The sequence below is a fragment of the Xiphias gladius genome, chromosome 1 (assembly GCF_016859285.1).
Source record: "Xiphias gladius isolate SHS-SW01 ecotype Sanya breed wild chromosome 1, ASM1685928v1, whole genome shotgun sequence".
Lineage (NCBI taxonomy): Eukaryota > Metazoa > Chordata > Actinopteri > Istiophoriformes > Xiphiidae > Xiphias > Xiphias gladius.
This window is the reverse complement of record NC_053400.1, coordinates 5,447,999-5,469,451: the sequence shown is the minus strand read 5'-3', so window position 1 is coordinate 5,469,451 and position 21,453 is coordinate 5,447,999. Positions and strand designations below refer to the sequence as shown.

Sequence of the window (21,453 nt, the reverse complement as noted above, 5' to 3'; positions counted from 1 at the left end):
TGAAAAAAGGTGGATAAAGGTAAAGCAGCTGGCTGACTGTTGAATGGAACAGCCTCCCGGTAATGTTAGTGTGTCGCACCAGTCAGCGAGGGGAGGCACAGCGAATGAACGGAACCTCAGTTCTACAATACAGTTTAGAATGTGGTTGTTTTTTTTTTAAGTTACTTGAGAGAGTGACGTGTAAATTTGAACCAAAAAAAAAAAAAAAAATTATTTATTTTTTTCTGAAAAAGTGACTACTCCGAAATCAACCTGGTGAGTACAGTTTTATTGACCCACAGAAATGAAAATAAAATCCAGGTTAACCTGAATTATCCATTAAAGCAGTGCTCACTTATTCATTTTTGGAACTGAATAGACTGAAGCTGTTAGATTGATGGAAGATCTTATATAACAGAAAGGACAGGGGTGGGCTGTGTATGCTGTCGGTCCAGTCTTTAATTCTCACTGCTCATTTAAATGCATGCAGAGTTAGTAAAGCGGGGGGGGGCATTTATTTTTTTTTTAATCCAAACATGTCACTGCCTTCCTTGATTCTGCGACGCAGAATTGTAAATTAAAAGCCAGACAATAACTATCTGCAGTGATAATGAGAATTCCAGACCAGGTAACAGGTCTTTGAGATAGAAATTTAATTTTGTATCCACTATGCTACACACACAAGCTGGCACAATTTCAAGTTGTTGTGTAAGGTGGAGGGGGTTGGGCATGAATTATGGATTTTCCATTTTATCTTAATTTCCTTAGCGTCTGTCGGCGTGGATGTAAGGAGGGGACTGCATACTGATGAATTAACGTGACATAGTGTGTTCTGCAAGACAGAACTGCATGAAACATCAGATGGGTTGAAACCCATGAGTGTTAGGTTTGCTTGTTTTAAATTTTTGATGTGATTTTGATCGGTTTTTGGGCAAGACTGTAGCAGAAAGAGAAATGTTCTCCTGCAAGACTCTATGGTTACCAACACGGAAGCATCAACAAGTTTCTTACTTAATGTCCTGGCACAGTTAGTTTGACATGAATTAACATTAACGTGTGAGAAATATTTCGGTTGTTCCTAACATGCTTCTGGGCGACTACTTCAGTTTTTATCCTTTCAAAAAAAAAAAAAAAAAAAAAAGCCATTTGTTGCCATTTATTCCGTATATAAAAAAAAAAAAAAAAAAAAACCTCTACAGAGTGAGACAATCCATCACAGTAAACATGAAGCCTTCATTGATCGAACTTTCTGTTTTACTGTTATTACAACGTGCCAAGTTGAGTTGTTTTTATTTCAACGCCGCAGTAATTATGTTATATTATATCCTGCTTTCAGACAGTCACATGAGAGAACATGGGAGGACTATGCCAAGAAACCTCAAAAACATGTCACCTTCCAAACTTTATTTTCACATATCATATTCTTATTTCAGGCATGTATTTTAGCTGGGACAGCAGTCATTTCAAGTTGCGTGTGACCCTAGAAAGTTTGTATTTTAAAAACACTGACAAAACAAAGACTAATAATTATAAAAATGTTATTATATACAACATAAATTGCATGGGCTATAAAAAAAACTGACTATTCTTTCAATGACAACTATTAAAGTGCGCCTAGCACCACAATCACAAGTGAAAACAGGTGTGTCTGATTCAATACAACATAGTCCTGCTTTCAAATATCTAGGCACCATAGAATTAAAATAACAGCCCTACCTATGCTAACTTCCCTTTTAATCATTCCTTTTGTCAGCCAAAACCAAATACCTCTGTCGCCAGAAGAAAACAGTCAAAGACTGGTTTCTGCTTTGTTCAAATCAACTTCCACACTTCCTTTGACAACTATTACTTTCCCCTCTAAAGACGCAACTTTATAAGTAAAAAATACACTCTCATACAAAAAAAATAAAATAAAAAAATTCCAAATAACATACATTTGCCTGTTTAAATTGGCGTAATGGAAACTAACATGCATAAAAACCTGATAAATATTAAATCATGTTCAAGCTGTGATACGTGCCTTTAGGCATGAGTGAGTTTGCACATGTACCTCCTTACCAAAGCTAGAGCCCCAACTGTGTCGAATTAAATACATTAAATATTACAGTAGCAATAAAAGAGCTGCCTTATAGTCAATATATGAATTAGACTGGAAAATATGTGAATCTCTTTTCCATTTCTGGTGAGGGTCTTGTGTGGTCTTGTGAGGTATGAACTTGTCCCTGTATAGTGAAAAATGTAACTTGGGTTAGAGCTCGGGCCTGTCCCTTGAAATCAAAATCCTTTCCCTACAGACACATTTTGTGTCTCTAATGACAAATTATTTGATACAAATATTAACAGCTTATAACATTGTTCTATGTTTTTTTTTTTTTTTTTAACATTCCTTTCAAAGGATATGCCACTCAGAAAATCATTTTATCATTTCTCTCAACACCTGTTCAGGTAGTTATTGCAGTCTTACAACTACAACCCTCTGACACCACAACTGACCTCACCACAGAACATGCTGAGAAATGACACTTAACTACTATGGTACAGCAGACGTGAAATGCTTACACTTCAATATCCACCACAACCACCTTGAGGTACAGAAAGATAATGAAATACTTTTGTGGGCAGCAGATCATTTTAAGAGCACAGGATAAGTGTTAACATAAAGAGAGGGAGCGAAGGGCGGGTCTCACTCTGCTGTTTGGAGGCTTGGTTGTACTTCTGGTTGCTGCTGCTGCTGCTCCTTGTTGAGGATGATGCTGATGATGTCACCCTCGTGCTCCTTCATGTGCTCCATCAGCCGCTCTTTACTGGTGGACTCAAAGCCACAGATACAGCAACAGAACAAGAGCACACAGTACTCCATGCTGGGGCCCGGGACAGGGGCCTGGCCTGTGCGTGGCTGGCTTTGGGACTGAGAGTGGAGCTGTGTGGGGTCCTTCCCCGGGGGGCTTGGGGATTCACTGGGCCACTGTGAAGGGTCTGTGTTGGCTGTGGGGAGGTCAGCTGAGCTGTCCGCAGCCAGCTCAACTGCTGCTGCTGCTGTTGTTGTTGTTGTTGTTGTTGTTGTTGTTGTCGTCCATGTGGGTGTTGGCATTGGTTCCACGGGGCCCTTTACTTTGTCGTTTGAGGGTTGAGCCACTGCAGGGCGCTCTGCCACTGACTCAAGCACTGCGGACAACTTCTGGGGAGCTCTGAGGGAAATAAAGGATGGGATCATCAGGAAGAATCCTCAGAGTCGAGAGTTGCCATTTAGATTGAGGTGGAGATGTCTATCAATATGAGGATTGACGAGGTGACCGTGAAAGTGAAGAAGATAATAATGAGGCTAAAAAAGCAAAAATCTATCAGAGAGATATCAAAAGTAGTTGGTGGTTTGCCAAAATCAATCGTTGGGTACACTCTAAACAAGACCGGGTCAAAACCCAGTGTATAGCTGGACCACGTATGGTAAATGTTGGCAATTGAGGACGTAGTTGAAAACTGTTGGGGAACTTCTGTAAACAACTACTTGCAATGGAAAGTAGCTAAAGCCTGATTGAAAAGTTGCTAAATGTCACTAAACGTCTTGTGACATTTAGAGCCATGTCAGAGGGTGCTGTTTTGAAAAAATGCTGAAAGGGATCTGAAAAGCCGGTAAACTCAGCAACAAAGGCACTAAAAGTTGGCAAGACTGCCTGTAAACGCTAGGGGTTGACCAATATGGTCTTTACAGGGCCAATTCAAATACCGATCATTAGTTATCAAGGAGATGGAGAACCGATATTTGGAACAGATACGCATTTGCAGTAAAAATGAAAATCTCAGTGTCAACACAAACTCCAACACAAAACTACTGCTACATAAAGTCTATGGACACCCGCCATGGGGTCCAGGTGTCCACCGCACTTATACCTATGAAGGTAGGCTAAATAACAGAAACATCTCTCCGTATAATGCAATACAGCTCAACAGCACCACACACTACATCCTCCAAAATGATCACACAGTTGAATCAGTGACAGCGTTGATAGGCTATTGCTTGTGACGTGTAATCAATCAGATAGTGCTGTGGGCAGGACATTGGTCAAGACCACAGAGTGGTGACTATACAGAGAGAGGCAGCTGCAAGAGAGTGCATTTAATTTATCTTCTACCGGCAGTCGGATGAAAATAGTAATAATTGCAATAAATCATAAAAAAGTCAGTTCAGATAATTGGCCAGACCGATGATCGGTCGACGACGCAGTAGAAACTGTTTGCGCCAACTAATTTTGGAAGAGCAAAGGCCAGTGAGGAAACTCCCAACATTTGGCCGGCCAACAAATGGTGTACCTTCATCACTCAGTCCGACTAGGCAGCAGTCCACCTGCTGAAGACCAGACTAAAAAACAAAGAGACTCCACAACAAGCAAGAGCTGAAGGAGGCTGCAGTGGAGCTCTGGGAGAGCATCACGAGGGAGGATGCAAAGTGTTTGCTGATGCCTTTGACTTCAAAGGATTTACCAAAAAATATTAAAAGTTATGATTTTACTTGACTTCATGTATCTGTTTAATAACTTTTGAACCCCTAAAATGTGTGAAATGTGTTTAAAGGGCTATATCTCCCACACAGTTCTTTCTATATTGATGTAAACCCACTAAAAGTAAAGCTTAGACTTGGCAATTCAATGTAGTAGCCATCATTTTATTTTAAATTGCATGTGCTGAATATGTAACTGTCCAAATATTGTACTTCCAGTCGGGACTGCACAATAAGTTAGATCTGTCCACAAGTTTCAGCTGCTTTTAGCAAAGTTTAGGATTATTTTTAAAGCTTGTTAGTGCCGGTGTCAAAGTAATCAAATAATGTCCGTTCACTAAAAGGGTAAACAAAGGAAGTGCAATATTTAAAAACCTGTACAAATGATATTAAACATTTAATTCGAAGCTGTGCTAGGCAACCGTATGCACTATGGACTATGGACTACAAATGATGGAACAAAGTTCAGGCTTTTACTCTGACAAACATCACAACATTAAGAGAAAAGATTGCATACTGCAGCTTTAGCAGTATTCAAGAGCTCTCAAGACTTTTCCAGGACCTACAGGACACTGCCAGTGGATATACAGTGGATATGTGCAAATACAGAAACGAAACCAGAAAGAAACTCAAAGTACAGATACCACAGTACTTGAGTCCATGTGTTTACCGGCTGCTCTGGGAGATGGCCTCGTTGATAGCTTTGTTAACTTGCTCGTAGTTGTAGTTCTGGTCTCCGGCGTGCTTCCACATGTGGGATTTGAGTGACGGAGGATGACTGCACACGTAGCCACAGAGAGAGCACCTGGAAGAGTGGAGAAAGAAATGGGAAATTAAAAGGAGGGGTGATGAGCAATAGAGTGAGAGCGGATCAAGTCAAAGTTGATTTAATAGCGTACCAAGGTTCTACTAATCCTTCTCCTACTTTCTATCAAGCGGAATCATCCTGACTCAAAACTCCACAGGGGACACTAAGCTTGAGAGAAAGAGACAAAGGGTGAAGGGCAGAAATAGGATTTACAGCCCACTGGTGAAGTCATCTGTCAAAATTAAAATAATTAGGGATCATTTCTTTATCAACTATCCAAATGCTTGAAGTGGCAAATATCCTTTAGGATAAAGAATTCCAGCACATGTTTCCCGTGGCAGCTTACTTGAGAAGATCTTGTGACAAGAGGTTAATTGTTAAACAACCCATGCTGCTTTAAAAAAGGTGAAAGGAAAATCAAGTCCTCAGCCAGTCAGTGTTGATTTGCATATTTAAAATGCTGTAGCACTGGTGTGTGATATTGCTACAACATTTTCCAAATATGCACTGAAAATATCACATTCAGAGCAAACTACTGACTACAGACTTAGGAGCTGAGCTGAGATTTAACTTGATCACAATGAACAAAATCCAAAATCCCGATTGCTTGTGTCATACTCTGGGTATTTCAGCAGTAGCTGTCACCCATTCCCTTAATGTTAGGGTACAAAATGCCTCTTCTTCATCCCTTTCCTACCTCATCAGCATTATTCATGACATATAAGGCCAACTGTAGTTTGGGCTAATAATGCTCATAATCAGTTATTTCTGTGTGAGCTCTTTTTGACACCACAGAAGATAAATAAACACACTACTCTCAGTAAAGTGCAGCCTGACCAGCTGTCAGTCACCAGAATATGATTTCCTCTACGTGGGTACTCCGTTTATAAAAAGCCAGTGTCAACACAGACCAGACCTGAACTAAAAGGTAAAAGTGGATCACTTTTTTCTTGGTCTGGACCAAATGATCTGTTCTACAGGTGTGAAAGTGACCTAAAAGTCAGGATATGTCGCCCTCTGTTGCTTCAGTTTTTACCATTCTTTTAAAAATCTGAGTCTGAATAACACAGATCTTCTTGAAAGTACAGTACTAACTAACTTGAGTGCCCCTTTAAAGGACAAAGAACGGCACGGTCTGAGTCATTTGTACTGTATGGAAACACGCACCCCAGCATACCAAGTACCGAGGAATGTATAATACAGCACAAGTATTCAGTGAAGTGGAAATCAGCAATCAGTGCCACGCTCGGGGCTGCGGACATTCAACATTTTAAGAAGGACTGAGTATTCACTCCCATTCACTTTCTCCACCCACCAACCATTAACCTTGCAATCAGAATCCCATTTCTCAAGTCTAGAGTCTGTTGGCACCATGAGAATGCACAAATGTGGTCCCACACAGATTCAGACCCCACAGGGGCTCATAACCCCAGCAGCTCTCCATTCTCACTGCGGAGGTCCAGTTATCATCTCATTCTTATCTTATTCTTATTCTTAAGTAACTTCGTTCTCATCATCTCTCTCTGTGGCGGCTGCGTGTTTGATGTTTTTCACCTGTACTGCTCCAATAGCTGCACAGCTTGGTGCTCCTGAGGGTGCCTCCTCATGTGGCTCTTCAAACTGTTCATGTTGGTGGTGGCAAAATCACAGCTACAACACCTGGCAAATGGAAAAAGGGGAGACGAGAAATGAGAGAAGATGGAGATAGAGCAGCTAGTTTAACAAGCTGCCTTTTGAGGTCATCCTGTTGCTTCTTTACACCTATAGCCTAAGGGGAGATTAGAGATTTCTAACAAAACAGGGAGGAAATTGCTACTTTAAGATAAAGAATAAATCACAATGTTATCTACTTTGTTGCACTTCAGATGTTGTGGTCAGAAGATGAAACTGGCTTTTTAGTTGCTTAGAGGCAAATACAAGGTTTGGAAACAGAGGCTACACTAAACTCGCGGCCATTTGCACTGCATTAAAATAAAACAACACAAAACAAAGAATTGCAGTTATAACTGTGAGGTTTACTGCAGCTAGAATATTAAAAAGACAAAAGGCATGAAGAACTTCTAGGAAAAAAGAAAAATTACAGGCTTACAGCACTTTGTTTCAATAGAATATAATTGTTTATATTCATTTTATTTAAACTAAATATGATATGCATTACTTTTACAAATATAAAACAAATATGTTTTATTATCCCCTTTTTATAATTTGATTTTTCTGCATGTTGATCAGTCCCCATCTGCTAAGCATTTTGTGGCATTTTGCATCTACAACAATGCTGAAATATGAACACTGATAAACTTCCAAATCTCAGTATTCCAACAACACCGTCCTATGGATAATTTGGAATACACGAGAGAGCAAATTGCTAGTGTATTATAAAAAATACCTGTATGCGCCTGTAGCCTGTGGTGTGGTAGCTGGAAACTTAAACTGGCCTTGCCTCAGGGAAACTCAAGCAAACTTAAAGACATTTAGTGCTTCCAAATTTGGAGAGCGCAACAGTATAACATGCATGACAAGGAAGTGGTGTATTTCCCCGTTTCCAGTCTTTACAGTAAGGTAAGCTAACTGGCCGTAGCTTCATATTTAGCGTACAGACACATAAGCGATCCATCTTCTCATCTAACTTTATAGATATCAACTATTCAGAAATCTCTACCTACAGATAAGTGTTGAAAGTAGATGTTGGTCATGTTAACACTGGGATGACAGCTAGTATATGAAAAAGGTAGGTACACTGTTTGGTAACTAGTTGGTTAGCTTACACTGTCTGAAAAAGGAACGGAAACTTTGATATATATTATTCCCTGACCACTAAGACACAGGATACATTTATAAAATTATAAACCATTATAAGCTTTACCAGGCGTCTGTAATAGTGTGTCAGACATCTTATCAATGCAAATGTGATGCTCTCTTTTTTTTACATCTAAATACATTTCTTCCACTGTAAATAAATACAATCAGCAACATCAATACCTTTGAAACTGGCCATTGTGAGAAAAGGTTTATGATCAACACTCATGAGATTTTGTGCATCTCCCATACCAGGAAAAGCATGGTTCCTGGCATTACTACAGTCCAGTACAGTTACATAGCACAGAACTATGCAGTGATGATGGGCACTTCTGCTGTCTTTTTCTTTAACACCCTAGGCTATCTCTGCTATCCAAATTTGAGGTGCTAACAGAGACATTATTACCATAAAATGTCATCTATACGGACCTTTTAATCTAATTCTACAAATTATATACTGTGATTTATAAACCAGTGCATAGATGTCTTGGCAGGTGAATGTGTACCACCTACATGCTTCTCACAGATGATGGTATGCACTGGCACACATCAGCAGATGTGTTTACAATAATGTAATCCTCCCTGAAGACAGACAGAGGGACAGTCCAGATTCGTTGAAATTTGAGCATTGTAGCCCGTTTTGGTGAAATACTGTCATACATCATAGACTAGAGGGGCTATACATGTGTCACATTTTTTATTACTTGTGAATACAGCGCAGTCTCTAAGTACTTGGACAGTGACACAGTTTTTTTGTCATGTTTGTTCTGTACTCCAACACAGTGGATCAGAAATGAAACAATGACTATGAGAGTAAATTGCTGACTTTCAGCTTTAATTTTAGGGTGTTTACATCCAGATTGGGCGTAAAACACCATAGAAGTGCAGCCCTGTCATCCTTCTGGAGTGCAATTAATGCTCAAATACTGAACTTTAATCTCAAAGTCTTTGTTTCATTTCAGATCCAATGTTCTGGACTATAGAGACAACAGAAAATGTGCTATTGTCCTAACACCTACAGACCATTCTGTAGATCTGACAGACTTGACATTCCCTTCAGATCTGAATGTTTCTTTTACATTACTACGTTGTAAATATATAGGCCTACATTAGAGTATATAAATAGACACCAACATTAAGTTGGATAGAATCACATACTTCATGTGAGAAGGCAAAAAGAGGATACTTAAATGTAAACATTTCATTTAAATTATACACTCGCAAACACTTTATTAGGAACACCACATTAATACTGGGTAGTTCCTCCCTTTGCTCTCAAACAGCCTCAGCCTGGCATGAATTCCACAAGATGTTGGAAACATTGTTTTGACATTCTGCTCCATGTTGACATGACTGCATCGTATCATTTCTGCAGATTTGTCAGCTGCTCATTCATGCTGCCAATCTCCCATTCTACCACATCCCACAGGTGTTCTATTGGATTCAGATCTGGTGACTGAGGGGGAAATTGAAGTTCACTGAATTCATTGTCATGTTCATGAAACCAGTTTGCGACGACTTTTGCTTTGTGACATGGTGGATTATCCTGCTGGAAGTAGTCATTGGAACATGGTAAATTGTTGCTATAAAAGGGAAGCACGTGGTCAGCAACAATACTCGGATAGGATGTAGCATTCAAACCATGATTGACTGGTATTAAGGGGCCCGAATTGTGCCCAAGAAACATTCCCCACACCATTACACCACCACCACCAGCCTGCGCTATTGACACAAGGCAGATTGGGTCCATGGATTCATGCTGTTGATGCCAAACTCTGACCCTACCATCTGCTGCCTCAGCAGAAATCCAGATTTGTCAAACCAGACTGTTTTTCCTGTCTTTAATTGTCCAGTTTTGGTTCGACGTGCTGTGCATTCTCAGATTCTTTTCTGCTCACCACAGTCGTAAACAGTGGTTATCTGAGATACTGTAGCCTTTCTGTCAGCACCAACCACTCTGGCCATTCTCCTCTGACCTCTCCCATCAACAAGGCTTTAAGATCTGCAGAACTGCTCCCCGCGGGATGTTTTTTGTTTTTGGCACCATTCTGAGAAAACTTGAGAGACTGTTGTAAGTGAAAATCCCAGGAGATCAACAGTTTCAGAAATACTCAAACTCACCAACAATTCGGTCACGGTCAAAGTCAGTGAGATCGCATTTTTTTGCCATTCTGATGTTTGATTTGAACATTGACTGAAGCTCCTGACCTATATCTGCAGTATTGTATCCATAGCACTGGTGCCTCATTATTGGCTGATTGGATAATTGCATGAATAAGCAGGTGTACAGGTGTTCCTAATAAAGTGGTGAGTATAATGTCATTTGTTCTCATGAAAACACAAGGACGAGGGCACAACAAGTATGTAGAAACAATAGTGACAACATTTAAAGGTTCAGCTCAAGTACGTCACAGAGTGTCTTTCGGCCATGACACTTTATTCAGGCATCCAACGCTACTTTCTCTGTTACAAAAGTACACATTTTTTCACCGATTTGAATGCACTGGGAATCTTTATACTTGGATCATACAATATTTCCTAACTCTACTTATGCTCTCAAACCATGTGCTAACAGGATGCTTGATCATTCTGTCGAGAAACAGCAGTTAAATGCCACCTGACCTTTTTTCTGAGGAGAAAGATGTTATGTAACGTGTCTTTATTTTTGTACATTTGACCTTTGAGCATGGGAGTAAGCATACTGTTAAGAAAGCTGATGCAAGCACCCATATGTGTTCACACCAAGTGAGGCAAAGTGCCAATACAGAGTGTGGGAGAGAGACAGGGAGGGCACAGTGTGAGAAAGTGTGCCTGTGCCTACACAGTAAGATCACTGTGCTGGTGTGAGCTTTACTAGGCATGTACTGCCATCTAATGGATCTTTCTTAAATGAACATGTTTAAGTAAAGATAGCTGCAAGGGAGCTAGCACATAAAAAGCTAAAGTTCATTGTCTGGCAGTTACAGTATTTAGTAAGCCCACGCTGCCTAAAACAGGAAGCGAAAACCAGAAATGTAATATTCATTGACCACTAACACTACTAAGTGGGACAGAACAAAAACACACGAATGGTATTGAAATATCCTATCCACTTCAAGCTGGTACTAACAACCTTTTTACCACACATTCAATATAAGTTTTACTTGTAATATACAGGAAAATAAATTTAATATTATATTCTAAAGCCCTGTTAAGGAAGGATAACGTGTGCACAATAATTAACAAAACGTTGATATCCAATTTGCAGCAGAGAAAAGATAAACAATCAGTCTCCAAAATTACGGAGATTGGTGTTTACGTCATTAATGCCCTGCCATCATAGTTGAATGTCATATGGAATTCCTGCAACTTCCATTAACATATTCAAACACTAAAACACAGTACGGTTGCAAAAACAAGTAAAGGAGCAACTGCAGCAGATTTTAAACTCTGAACTCAACATTTTGTTTGTCGTAGAAAACAAAATCCAAACATTGAAATCAGTGTCAAGGGTGAGCCTACAGTTTGTTCTTCCCATCCAAACAGCTGTCATGTCAGATTTAACTGTGACCATAAAGGTTGTAATAAGAATATTGCCTCACCCGGCTAAGTAAAATATAATGTATTATATCTACACTATATGGAACCCCGCTTTAAGGATACTGTTAATAAAAGAAATAGGAATTAATGGTATCTGTAAAATGTCTAGAGTGACATTTAGGACTTTTTAAATTATTACAAGCCACAACAGTGTGGCTGGGTATTGTTTTAACCCTAATGAGTGTGTGTGTTTGTGTGTGTCATTATGGCAAAATGTGGTCCTGGAGACACCTACTGCAGCCCAGACTACCACAGAGGCGGTTTTGAGTACTTCTTTCTTTCTTTCTAATCTATCTAACCTATCCACTCTATTTATCTATCTAATCAATTTATCTATCCGTCTGTGGACGATTTTTGTCACAGCCAACTCTGCAAGATCCACACATGGAACTTTACAGGTGTAAAGTTGAGATCAAAATGAAGGCTGAGTTTGAAAATGGGCCTGGTCTGACCCATGACTACTGAGTACTGAGGTAATATTGTAGTAATGACTACTGAGTACTAATGGGTTGGAACATCACCATGTTCATGGACGTTGCGGCTGGTGTGATCCCATCGCAAGATCATCTTTGGTTTTCTATTATAATTACTATGAAGACTATTTTTAGCAATGAAATACACTTCATAATGAAAAAAAAAAACTTGTCATGTTTCATATCTGCTTCTCTCTCTCAATTTTCACAAATTTACTCAATAATTTGTGAAGCATGTGTACCTGATAAATGAGTTATGTTCATGAACTTTCTACATGCTTACTCAGTAATTTACATGGTTTAATTCTCCTGCACCCAACCAAAATCTGATTATAAACAACTGTGCAGAGAGGACTCAAATTTAGAGTTGATTTTCAATAGCTGGTTCCATTTTGGGACCAGTTCCAAGTTATTAAAGTACATTCTTTAAGTTCTGAACTTAATGCTGTCTTGGTTTTGTCTCCTCTTTTTTTATCTAGCAAAACATTCAAATACAAAATATTCAAGGACTCATCATCTAGCTGCTAAAAACACCCCCTCTGTTCTTGCATATGGACTTTTGCAAGAATAAAAAAACATTAAAATCACTGGCGGTCCTTGGGGGTTATTTGCTGTTTTCAGTAACATCAATTGCTGTGCACAGTGCATCACATGTATTCCTACATATGGACATGAAAGAAACATGATTCTAAATCAAGTTTCCTGCAACTTTAGGATTTTGTTGTTAAAACAAATTCAAAATCCTGATGAAACAAAATCCTACACCAGTTGCCCATAGTTCCTAGTTCCTCCGAGTAACTTTAATCAGAAATTTAGTCATTTCAAGACTTCATTCAGGACTTGTGGACACTGGTGGTAACTCTAGACTGGTTAGTGACTGGTATGAGTACTTGCATTTAGGTGATGGTGGTGCATTTCTACAAGTTTCATAAACAACTCACCGATAAGGCTTATCAGAGTTATGAATCCGCCGGTGGTTCCTCACCCCAACATATGTAGAGCTGGTGTAGTCGCACACATCACACTTATACATCTTCTGCAGGCGACATTCTATGATAGAGCACAAATGAAAAACTTTCTGAAAACAACAATGACAAAAATAATATGACAATATATGGCAACAGGAGAACTGTGACACAGAGGGAAAATTCTGACGAGGGAGGAGAGTGTCAGCTGGTCATTAAAATACCTTTTAACAATCTGCTATCTTGATACAAAGTGAGGCCAAACAAGCATGTCTTACCGTCATCTGTTACCCGCTCAGCTTCCTGCACTGTTGCCACAGTTTCAGTGACGAGTGTGAGGCCTGCCGTGTCACTGCTGAAGCCATGGTGCTCCCTTTCATGATTTCTTAACTGACTCTAAAGGCAAAACACGCACGCACACACACACACACACACACACACACACACACACACACACACACACACACACACACACACACACACACACACACACACACACACACAATAAGTTTTCTACACAAAGAAATGATAATATATGCAGTTGACATTCACATTTGCAGTTATCTTCAGTGATGCACCATACAGGTTTAATAGGCCCTCTAACTCACTTATGTAACCTCTAGAGAAGATATCATAGCAGTGGGCCAGCATTCACCCTTCACAATTAAAAACTCTCTCAGCCTAACTCCCAAATCTGCTGAATAATATGATGAATTTAATCATCTCTGCTGCAGATCGGCACTGGAATCACATGATAGCAGTGGAATCAATAGTTTTCTCCTCTGCCTGTATCATCAAACCAAGGCAAACTTTGACTGCTGAGGTACACCAGGCTCTTGCAACTTTCATCTCTTACTGACAAGGTCTATCAATTCACATAGGTAGATCCTTCAGCTAATTTAAGGCCTCTATAGGCCTTAACTCATCTTCTTTAATGTTTGGAATTGCTGAGAAACAGAAACTGATGACAGGAGGGAAGGGTAGCAGGAGGGGGGATGCAAAATTCCTCAGGATTTCCATATCTCTGTGCGAGCCAATGACTGCATATTTCAGTCTTACCACAAAAACAAACGCAAAGACAAAGAACCTACCAATATACTGTGTATGTGTGTTCTGCACAGATATTAAGAAAAAAACAAACAAACAAAAGAAAACACAACAAAACTACTGTCTCTTCAAAATATTACATAAACTACACTGTGATCTTTGCTGTCATCCAATCAAAAACTGTCAACTTCCAAAGTATGTTATAGGGCTGAAATTACAGATTATTTTTTATCATTTATTATCCTACTGATTATGTTCTCATTTAATCGTTGTGTCCACAAAATGTCAAACAACTGTGAAAATGTGCATAATAATTTTCCAGAAGCGAATGAATATATTCAAACTGCTTCTTTTATTCCACCAAAAGCTCAAAACTCAATATTTGTTTTACTGTCATATACTGAAAAAGGCAAGCATCAAACACTCACAATTCAGACTGGAACCAGAGAATGTTGGCATTTTAACTTGAAAATGACAGATTATCAAAAGAGTTGCCAATTAATTTTCTCTCCATCAACTTACTGACTCACTGACTAATTGCTATAGCTCTAATACAGTCCAGACTGCAAGCATCTGGATAGTTACACATTTTCTTTTCCAACACATGCAACTGGATATAAAATAATGGATATTACATTGAAGTGCCACGTCTCAGCTTTAATTTGGTTAGGGAGATATAGGCCTTTTAATACATAGTGCCCAAATTGCAAGGGTTCAAATGTAATTGGACGCTTAGCTACTAAAAGTTTCAATGTTAGTTAATGCACAAAAGACCTCACATATTACTCAGAGATGATTGAGAGTTGAGAGCTGGTCTTGTCTTTCAATGCGAGGAGTCAAGAGATGAAAAAAAAAGAAGAAAGAAAGAAAAAAGGTAGCTTGTTTGTCAAAATCAAAAAAGTCAGTGCTCATAGGAAAACTAGAAAATGGCAAACGACCTGGTAGCCCCAGGAGCACAAGTCTTGTGGATGAGCAGAAAATCACTTGCGTGGTGAAGACAAACCCCTTTATGACCGCACAGCAAGTCAAGAATTTCTAGGATGTAGGTGGACATGTTTCCTTGTCAATGGTCGAGAAAGACTTAATGACCATAGCCTCACAGGTTTCACCACCAGATGCAAACCCCTGGTAAACCTCAAAAACAGGAAGAAAGGCCAGGCTGCAGCTCACAAAAACACATAAAAGGGTATGTATGGAAAATACGTAAGTTTCTGCTGATATCTTTGGGTCAAAGACTTCAGGCACTCAATGACTGCAAAGGATTTTCCAAAAAATATTCAATATAAAATATGATGATCATGTATCGGTCTAATTAATTTTGAAGCCCCAATATTTGGGAGATGTTCTTTCTAAATTGACGTAAACCTACTAAAATTAAAGCTTAGACCTGATTTTTTTAATTATAATTTAGTACTTAAATCATGTGATTACTGGATTACATATAAAATAACAGGATTAAAATGATGCATGTGAACATTGACATCTCCTCACCTTATAGTGGAAAGCATCTGGGCACTGCTTGCACTGGTACATCCTGGTCTTGCAGTGGTGGATCATATGGCTCTCCAGGTCCTTACTGTCCGAGGCAATATGCTCACAGATGGGACACTGATAGGGCTGTCTCTGCCTGTGCACCCGTAGGTGCTGTTTAATGTAGCCTTTATTGCCACTGCTGTAGTGACACAGGCGGCATCGGTATGGCCTTTCATTGCCAGGGATGTAGTCCACCAGACCACCGTCAGGAGAGGCAACCAACCCATCCATTCCTGGGATGGTACACATGTAGCTCCCAGCTCCATTCCCTGTGACCACATCGGCCATGTCTCCGTTCTGGAACTGTGCATTGTCCTGAAGCTCTTTTAAGATATCCTCATCAGTAGCATTCTGGTCCGAGCGCTCTCTGAGTTTTTCAATGACGGTGAGTAGTGACAGGCTGATGCCAGCTTTAGTGGCAGGGCCCTCCTCGTCTCCCTCGCTGAGGCCCAGGGACCCCAACTCTTCCTCTCTACCTTCGCTATGAAGCTCCAAGTCCAACAGAGCTGCTGTTGTCCCTATGTCTGAAGCCTTCTGTCCAGCTGTAGTCACTTCAACCAGTTTCTGGCCCATGTTCGGGCATTGGGCCTGGGCTGTTATGGTCTTCAGGTTTACCTTGGTGCTGGAAGTGGGGAGTTCGGGGGTCCTCATAGGCATAGCTACCAGTGCCTCAGCAGCCAGTGAGTGCAGGCGGAGAGACTCAGAATGTGTCCTCTTGCGACCAGCTGGGGGAATGTTTTCATCCCTTGGAGAGTTGCTACTTACAGCAATGGAGGATTTATTTTCAGCTTCTAATGGCTGGCTGTCAGTAGTGCCTGCACTGCTGTCAAGGACCGCCTCATCCTTCGCATCTCCCATCACGTGGTCCTGCTCTTCTTCATCCACATCCAGTAAGCTCTTGTCCCTGTCCACGTCTGGGCTAAGGAGAAGTGGGTTCGTCGCCATGACGGAATCCTCAGCTGAAGGAAGGCGTTCTACAATCACATTGATATGGCCGGCACTGTTGGGACTGCTGTTAATAATTTTCTGGGCCGATGACAGTAAGCTGTCTGTGATAGAGGTACTATCATGATGACTATGTATCTCAACCTCAGTCTCCGCCTCTGTCGTCACCTGCACCTCCACCATGGGCTCCTCAGAGGTCAGGTCTTTGATAGGGTACACACTTTCCTCCTCTTCCGCCGCTGTTTTCGGATTTTCATTGAGATTAGAAACTGGATGATTTAAAACATCCTGTTTATTGTCAACAGGCAATGGCACACAAAGCTGGAGCTTGAAGGCAGTGGGGAGCTTTTGCAGGCTTTTATCTTGAAGAACTGGGGAGAGAACAACTATTTCCTCCCTGGTTGCGGCAGTGTTAGCTGCAGCCTGGGCCTCTCTCATTGTGGGAGCCCCGTCTTCATCCTCGAAGATGGGGTAAGAGCAATCGACCAGGCCAGCGTGCTTCCAGGCGTGGGTCTTAAGCATTCGCTGCTGGCTGCACACGTAGCTGCAGATCAGACAGCGGTACAATCCATACTCCTCATAGCTATACCATTTCTTCTTCTGTGGTAGCTCCTTGGAACCGTCCACTGAACTTTTGATGACCTCGGTTCCTTTACTGCCACTGCTCCCAGTCGAGTCCCCATCCGTCTTTCTTAAAACCTCTTCCTTCCCCTCACTGTAGGTATCCAACGGAGTGGCAGTCGTCCTCAGGTTGTCTCCATTGTCTAAGTGCAGCCTGACATGTGCCTCTAGCTGCCCCTGGTCTCTGGAAGTAAAGCGACACTCAGAGCACATGAGGATGAGGTCACTGTGCTGCTCATTGTGTTGCTTCAGGTGCTCTTTCAGCAGGGGCAGTGTTTGGGAGAGATAGGGGCACAGGCTGCACTGATAGCATGTTACTGTCCGCTTGTGGTTGCCGGCTACCTCTGTCACTGTGGAGGTGATGTTGTTGTTGTTACTGTCACCTGAACCAGGTGGAGAAAGAACAGCATCTGTTCTGCCATCTAATCTCACCTCCTCGATGCTCTCCTTCTCCTTACAGTTCCTCTTAATTTTCTTATTGGGAGAGCCTCCTCTGCTCCCCCTCACCCCCTCCTCACCTCCTCCTCCCCGTGCAGAAGAGGCCTGTTGGAATGCTCTTTTCTGTGCTGTCAAGGTGCAGCGGCGCTGGGGCCGCTTCTCCACAATTTTGCTGAGCTTCTCAATGACCTGGATGAGAGAATCGGGAGCCTGTTTCTGTTGAAAACCTGGGGAAGTGTCCTTCTTTATGGCCTGCTGGGTTTGGGTTTGCGAGAGGGACTGCAGTGCTGACTGAGTAGAAGAAGAAGAGGAGGCAGCGGAGGACTGTGTGATGAGTACAGCTACATTGCTGATCTCCTCCATGACCTGGCAGACAACATAGAACAAAGAATTAAGAGTGTTACCTGGTTGGTGCTATATGCCACACACGATTTCAACAGATGTCGTTTCTTAAAACTGATATGGATACAGGTATTTTAAAATTTTAAATGTTCCTCCAGAATTTTATCCTTGTCAGGGTGCTTGTGACACAGCATTTAGACTATCACGTGGCACTTAAACTCATACACAAACAATTTTAATTTATTTTTACATAGGATAGCATTTTCTTATAGCAAAGAATGGCTTGTTTGAGATAAAATCCTTTATTTCTTAGCTGAATGATATTAACAGTAACAGCCCACCTACACACTAGAGTAAACTGATGGCTAAAGATTTTACTAATGACTTATTTTCTCAGAGACACAACAGCCATCACTATTTTAGCGTATGATTTTCTCAAACACCTATTATCAATATAGATTTTTTGGTTACAGTTACTATATATTGTTTTTTCCGCTTAATCATTCATTCTTTTAAATAGTGGAAGAGAGTGAAAGAGAGACCTTAGTGACCTCTTCAAATTGCTTTTGTTGTCTATTACAAAATTCAAAGTTATTCAATTTACAATTATATAAAAACAGACAAATGCAGCCAAACTTGGCATTTAAGAGGCTAGAATTTGTGAAATGTCTGGCACTTTTGCTCGATAAATGACTTAAACTGTTTGTCTACTTATTAATTAATTCAGGAATAACAACATTCAATTAACTGAAAGTATTTTACAATGCCTTTGGCCATAATTTCACCATAGTTCCCAATTGCAAAATCCTTAACCCAAAATTTAATCACACAGTAAGTTTCTCAGGCCACCACAATAAGATACATGTTTGTGTTTACCAATGAATTCTTACTATTTTTGAATTTTAACATGAAATTGTCGTTATCAAATAATGCTGTCAATCAGCAACTGATTAAATCTAAACACAGCCTATTTTTTTCAGTTAAATTCTTATTTTGGTACTTAAAGAGAGCAAAACTATTTACATCTGTATTACAAAATTTATTTTTGACCATACGGACACTTCGTACCACAGTATTTACCAAGGGTCTAGTGAGGGGATCAGCTGTTTAGAAAGGGCAGTTCAGAAAGTGACCACCATGATAAGGGTGATAGCTTAACTCATTCATGGTAACTCCTGCTGTCACAGCTAGTCAATAGACAGGCTTGCAAACACGTGCACCATGTGCATCTGTTTACAAACTAATCTTGAGGGAAAAGTCACAACTCATGTGGTTGAAATCCTTTCATCTCTGCAAATCCAACACTTTCCTCTTTCTCGATTTCCAACCACAATTCACCTTCCTCTTTCTCCTACTTCTGCTTCTGTATGACTCTATCAAAACAGTAGGATACACGTTTGGAGAGGGTTTACCAGATGCAAGACGTCTTATATTAGAAATATCTTACCCAGATAATGTAAATCGGCCAAATCATCCACAAATGGTCAAATAGCTTGAAGTTCGTCAACTGAAAAGTTAAAGCTAGGCCTTCTGTAACAAATTTGACACATTTTTATCAGGTTGAATATAACTGCGGCCAGTGTAGCCTCTCTGTAGTCACCACCGTGTGCTTCAACCAGCCTCAGATGAGCACCTGTTATGTCAGCATCTAAAAATATTTCATCCACTGTCATTCCTCTGTAGAATGAAGCTGAACACAGCCCAGCCCAGCTTACACTGAAACATCGAATAACCTCTTTGCCAAAATTGCCGGCTAATGTTAGCTGACATGCTGGGGCTAAAGAGACTTTCGTATGGAGGAAAAAAACGAAATTTTGAGTGAAAGGGAGCAGGACATACACTGCTAGCTTGGCGGTTAGCTTCACAGCTTGTTGTGTGCTATTCAAAGACACACACACACACACACACACACACACACACACACACACACACACACACACACACACACACACACACACGAAGACGCACGTGCACACGCACACGCACACGCACGGATAGACACACGAGTCTCACACAAGGCTAGCAGTTACTCACTTGGATGTACAAGTGTAGTTCAATTATCTTTTCAGTTAATGAGTGACGGAGAAGGGTGTGACTGTATTTTAATGAAAACATACTCACTGACACGAAAAAAACCCGACGCTCTTTGTCCTCAGCACATAAAACTACTTTGTTTTATTCGTTAGCCATAAAAAAGTGGCCTCTCTCTCCCACATTGCAAAATGGCGAGGATGGAATATCAGTCACGTGACTGGGAGTTTGGGTCAGGTGACCAACACGGACTAACATGTTGCCTGATGCTGCCTTCACGTGTTTCTCGTAAAACACCCCGTTGCATTTTCGAACTACTTGTCGGTGCGTTCCGGACTTTGAGTAAGATGTTGTAAATTGAGTGACTAATATCGTCATTGCGAAGGCAAAATGAAGAGGAGAAATAGTTCACAAGGCTTTTATTCTGTAAAATTATTAAGGCAATTTTGAATTTAAATTTAATTACTGAATTCATTTATTTTAGTTATCCAGACAAGGCAGAGATGAAGAATGTACGAAAGAGAGTGGTTTATGTTATGTGTCTGTGTGTGTGTGTGTGTGTGTGTGTGTGTGTGTGTGTGTGTGTGTGTGTGTGTTTGTGTGTGTGGTGTTGTCAGGTCAACACCACAGGTGCCTGAAGAGCAGCTGGTAAAAACATTATTAAATAAATAAAATACTAAACAGTAGTATAGGAAATTATGCCAACGCATTGACCTTCAAGTATCACTAAAATACTTTGTACTTTTTGATTGTTTTAGTCTTTGGATGAATACATGAAGACTGGGAATGGACCATGTGGACAGCCTTGGCCAGTACTTAGTGGGTCTGCACCAGCAAACCCTAGCAGTCAGTAGATCCGTACCATCTCTGACCGGTGGCAACACCTGCTGCCTGACGACCAGCAGCTTGTGATCTTTGCTGCTGGCCATCAGGACAGCCTGACTACAGGGAGATTCAAGTCTCCGCTAAAGAAATCAATTCGTCAGCTGAGCCGCGGAAACCTTCTGCCCAGAGACAGCTGTACCCAGAGCCTCCAGCTGCAGGACATGTCTTTGTCAGCCCTCATCTGTCAACTCTTATCCCAACAGCCCCATCCACATTCAAGACCCCAGTTTCACTTCTCCCCTAATTTCTGCACCATATTTTCAGAACCCAGCAGCCCCATCCACAATAACTACTCCAGTTTCACTTCTCCCCCAAGCCCCTTCTTCTGTCTCCTGTTCAGCAGTTCCTAGCACTGCACCTCTTTCCATTCCCGTTGTGCTTGATCTCTCCAAGGCCCAGGCCACATGTGGCCGAGCAGACACAAGCCACTGAATTCAGACGGTTGGCAGCATTGGTGGCAGCATCCCTCTGATCATACATGCTGGTCCATCAGTCTCACTGTGTGCTAAATGGCTC

General features: G+C 40.9%; 1 protein-coding gene across 4 annotated transcripts; it reads right to left on the bottom strand.

Annotated features, from left to right (window-relative positions):
* Positions 1-1,368: 1,368 nt before the first annotated feature.
* Positions 1,369-20,285, bottom strand: znf507 (zinc finger protein 507). Of its 4 annotated transcripts, none has more exons than XM_040135210.1 (7): positions 20,139-20,285; positions 15,634-18,045; positions 13,374-13,491; positions 13,072-13,180; positions 6,837-6,941; positions 5,145-5,279; positions 1,369-3,167 (listed from the first exon to the last, which is right to left on the bottom strand). In XM_040135210.1, exons 2-7 carry the CDS (start codon positions 18,040-18,042, stop codon positions 2,663-2,665), a joined length of 3,381 nt encoding a protein of 1,126 aa, XP_039991144.1. In that variant the 5' UTR covers positions 18,043-18,045; positions 20,139-20,285; the 3' UTR covers positions 1,369-2,662. The 4 variants fall into 4 exon arrangements, with proteins under 4 accessions (XP_039991144.1, XP_039991134.1, XP_039991153.1 ...); XM_040135200.1 differs by having other exon boundaries at positions 20,143-20,285; XM_040135219.1 differs by having other exon boundaries at positions 3,133-3,245; positions 20,143-20,285.
* Positions 20,286-21,453: the final 1,168 nt, after the last annotated feature.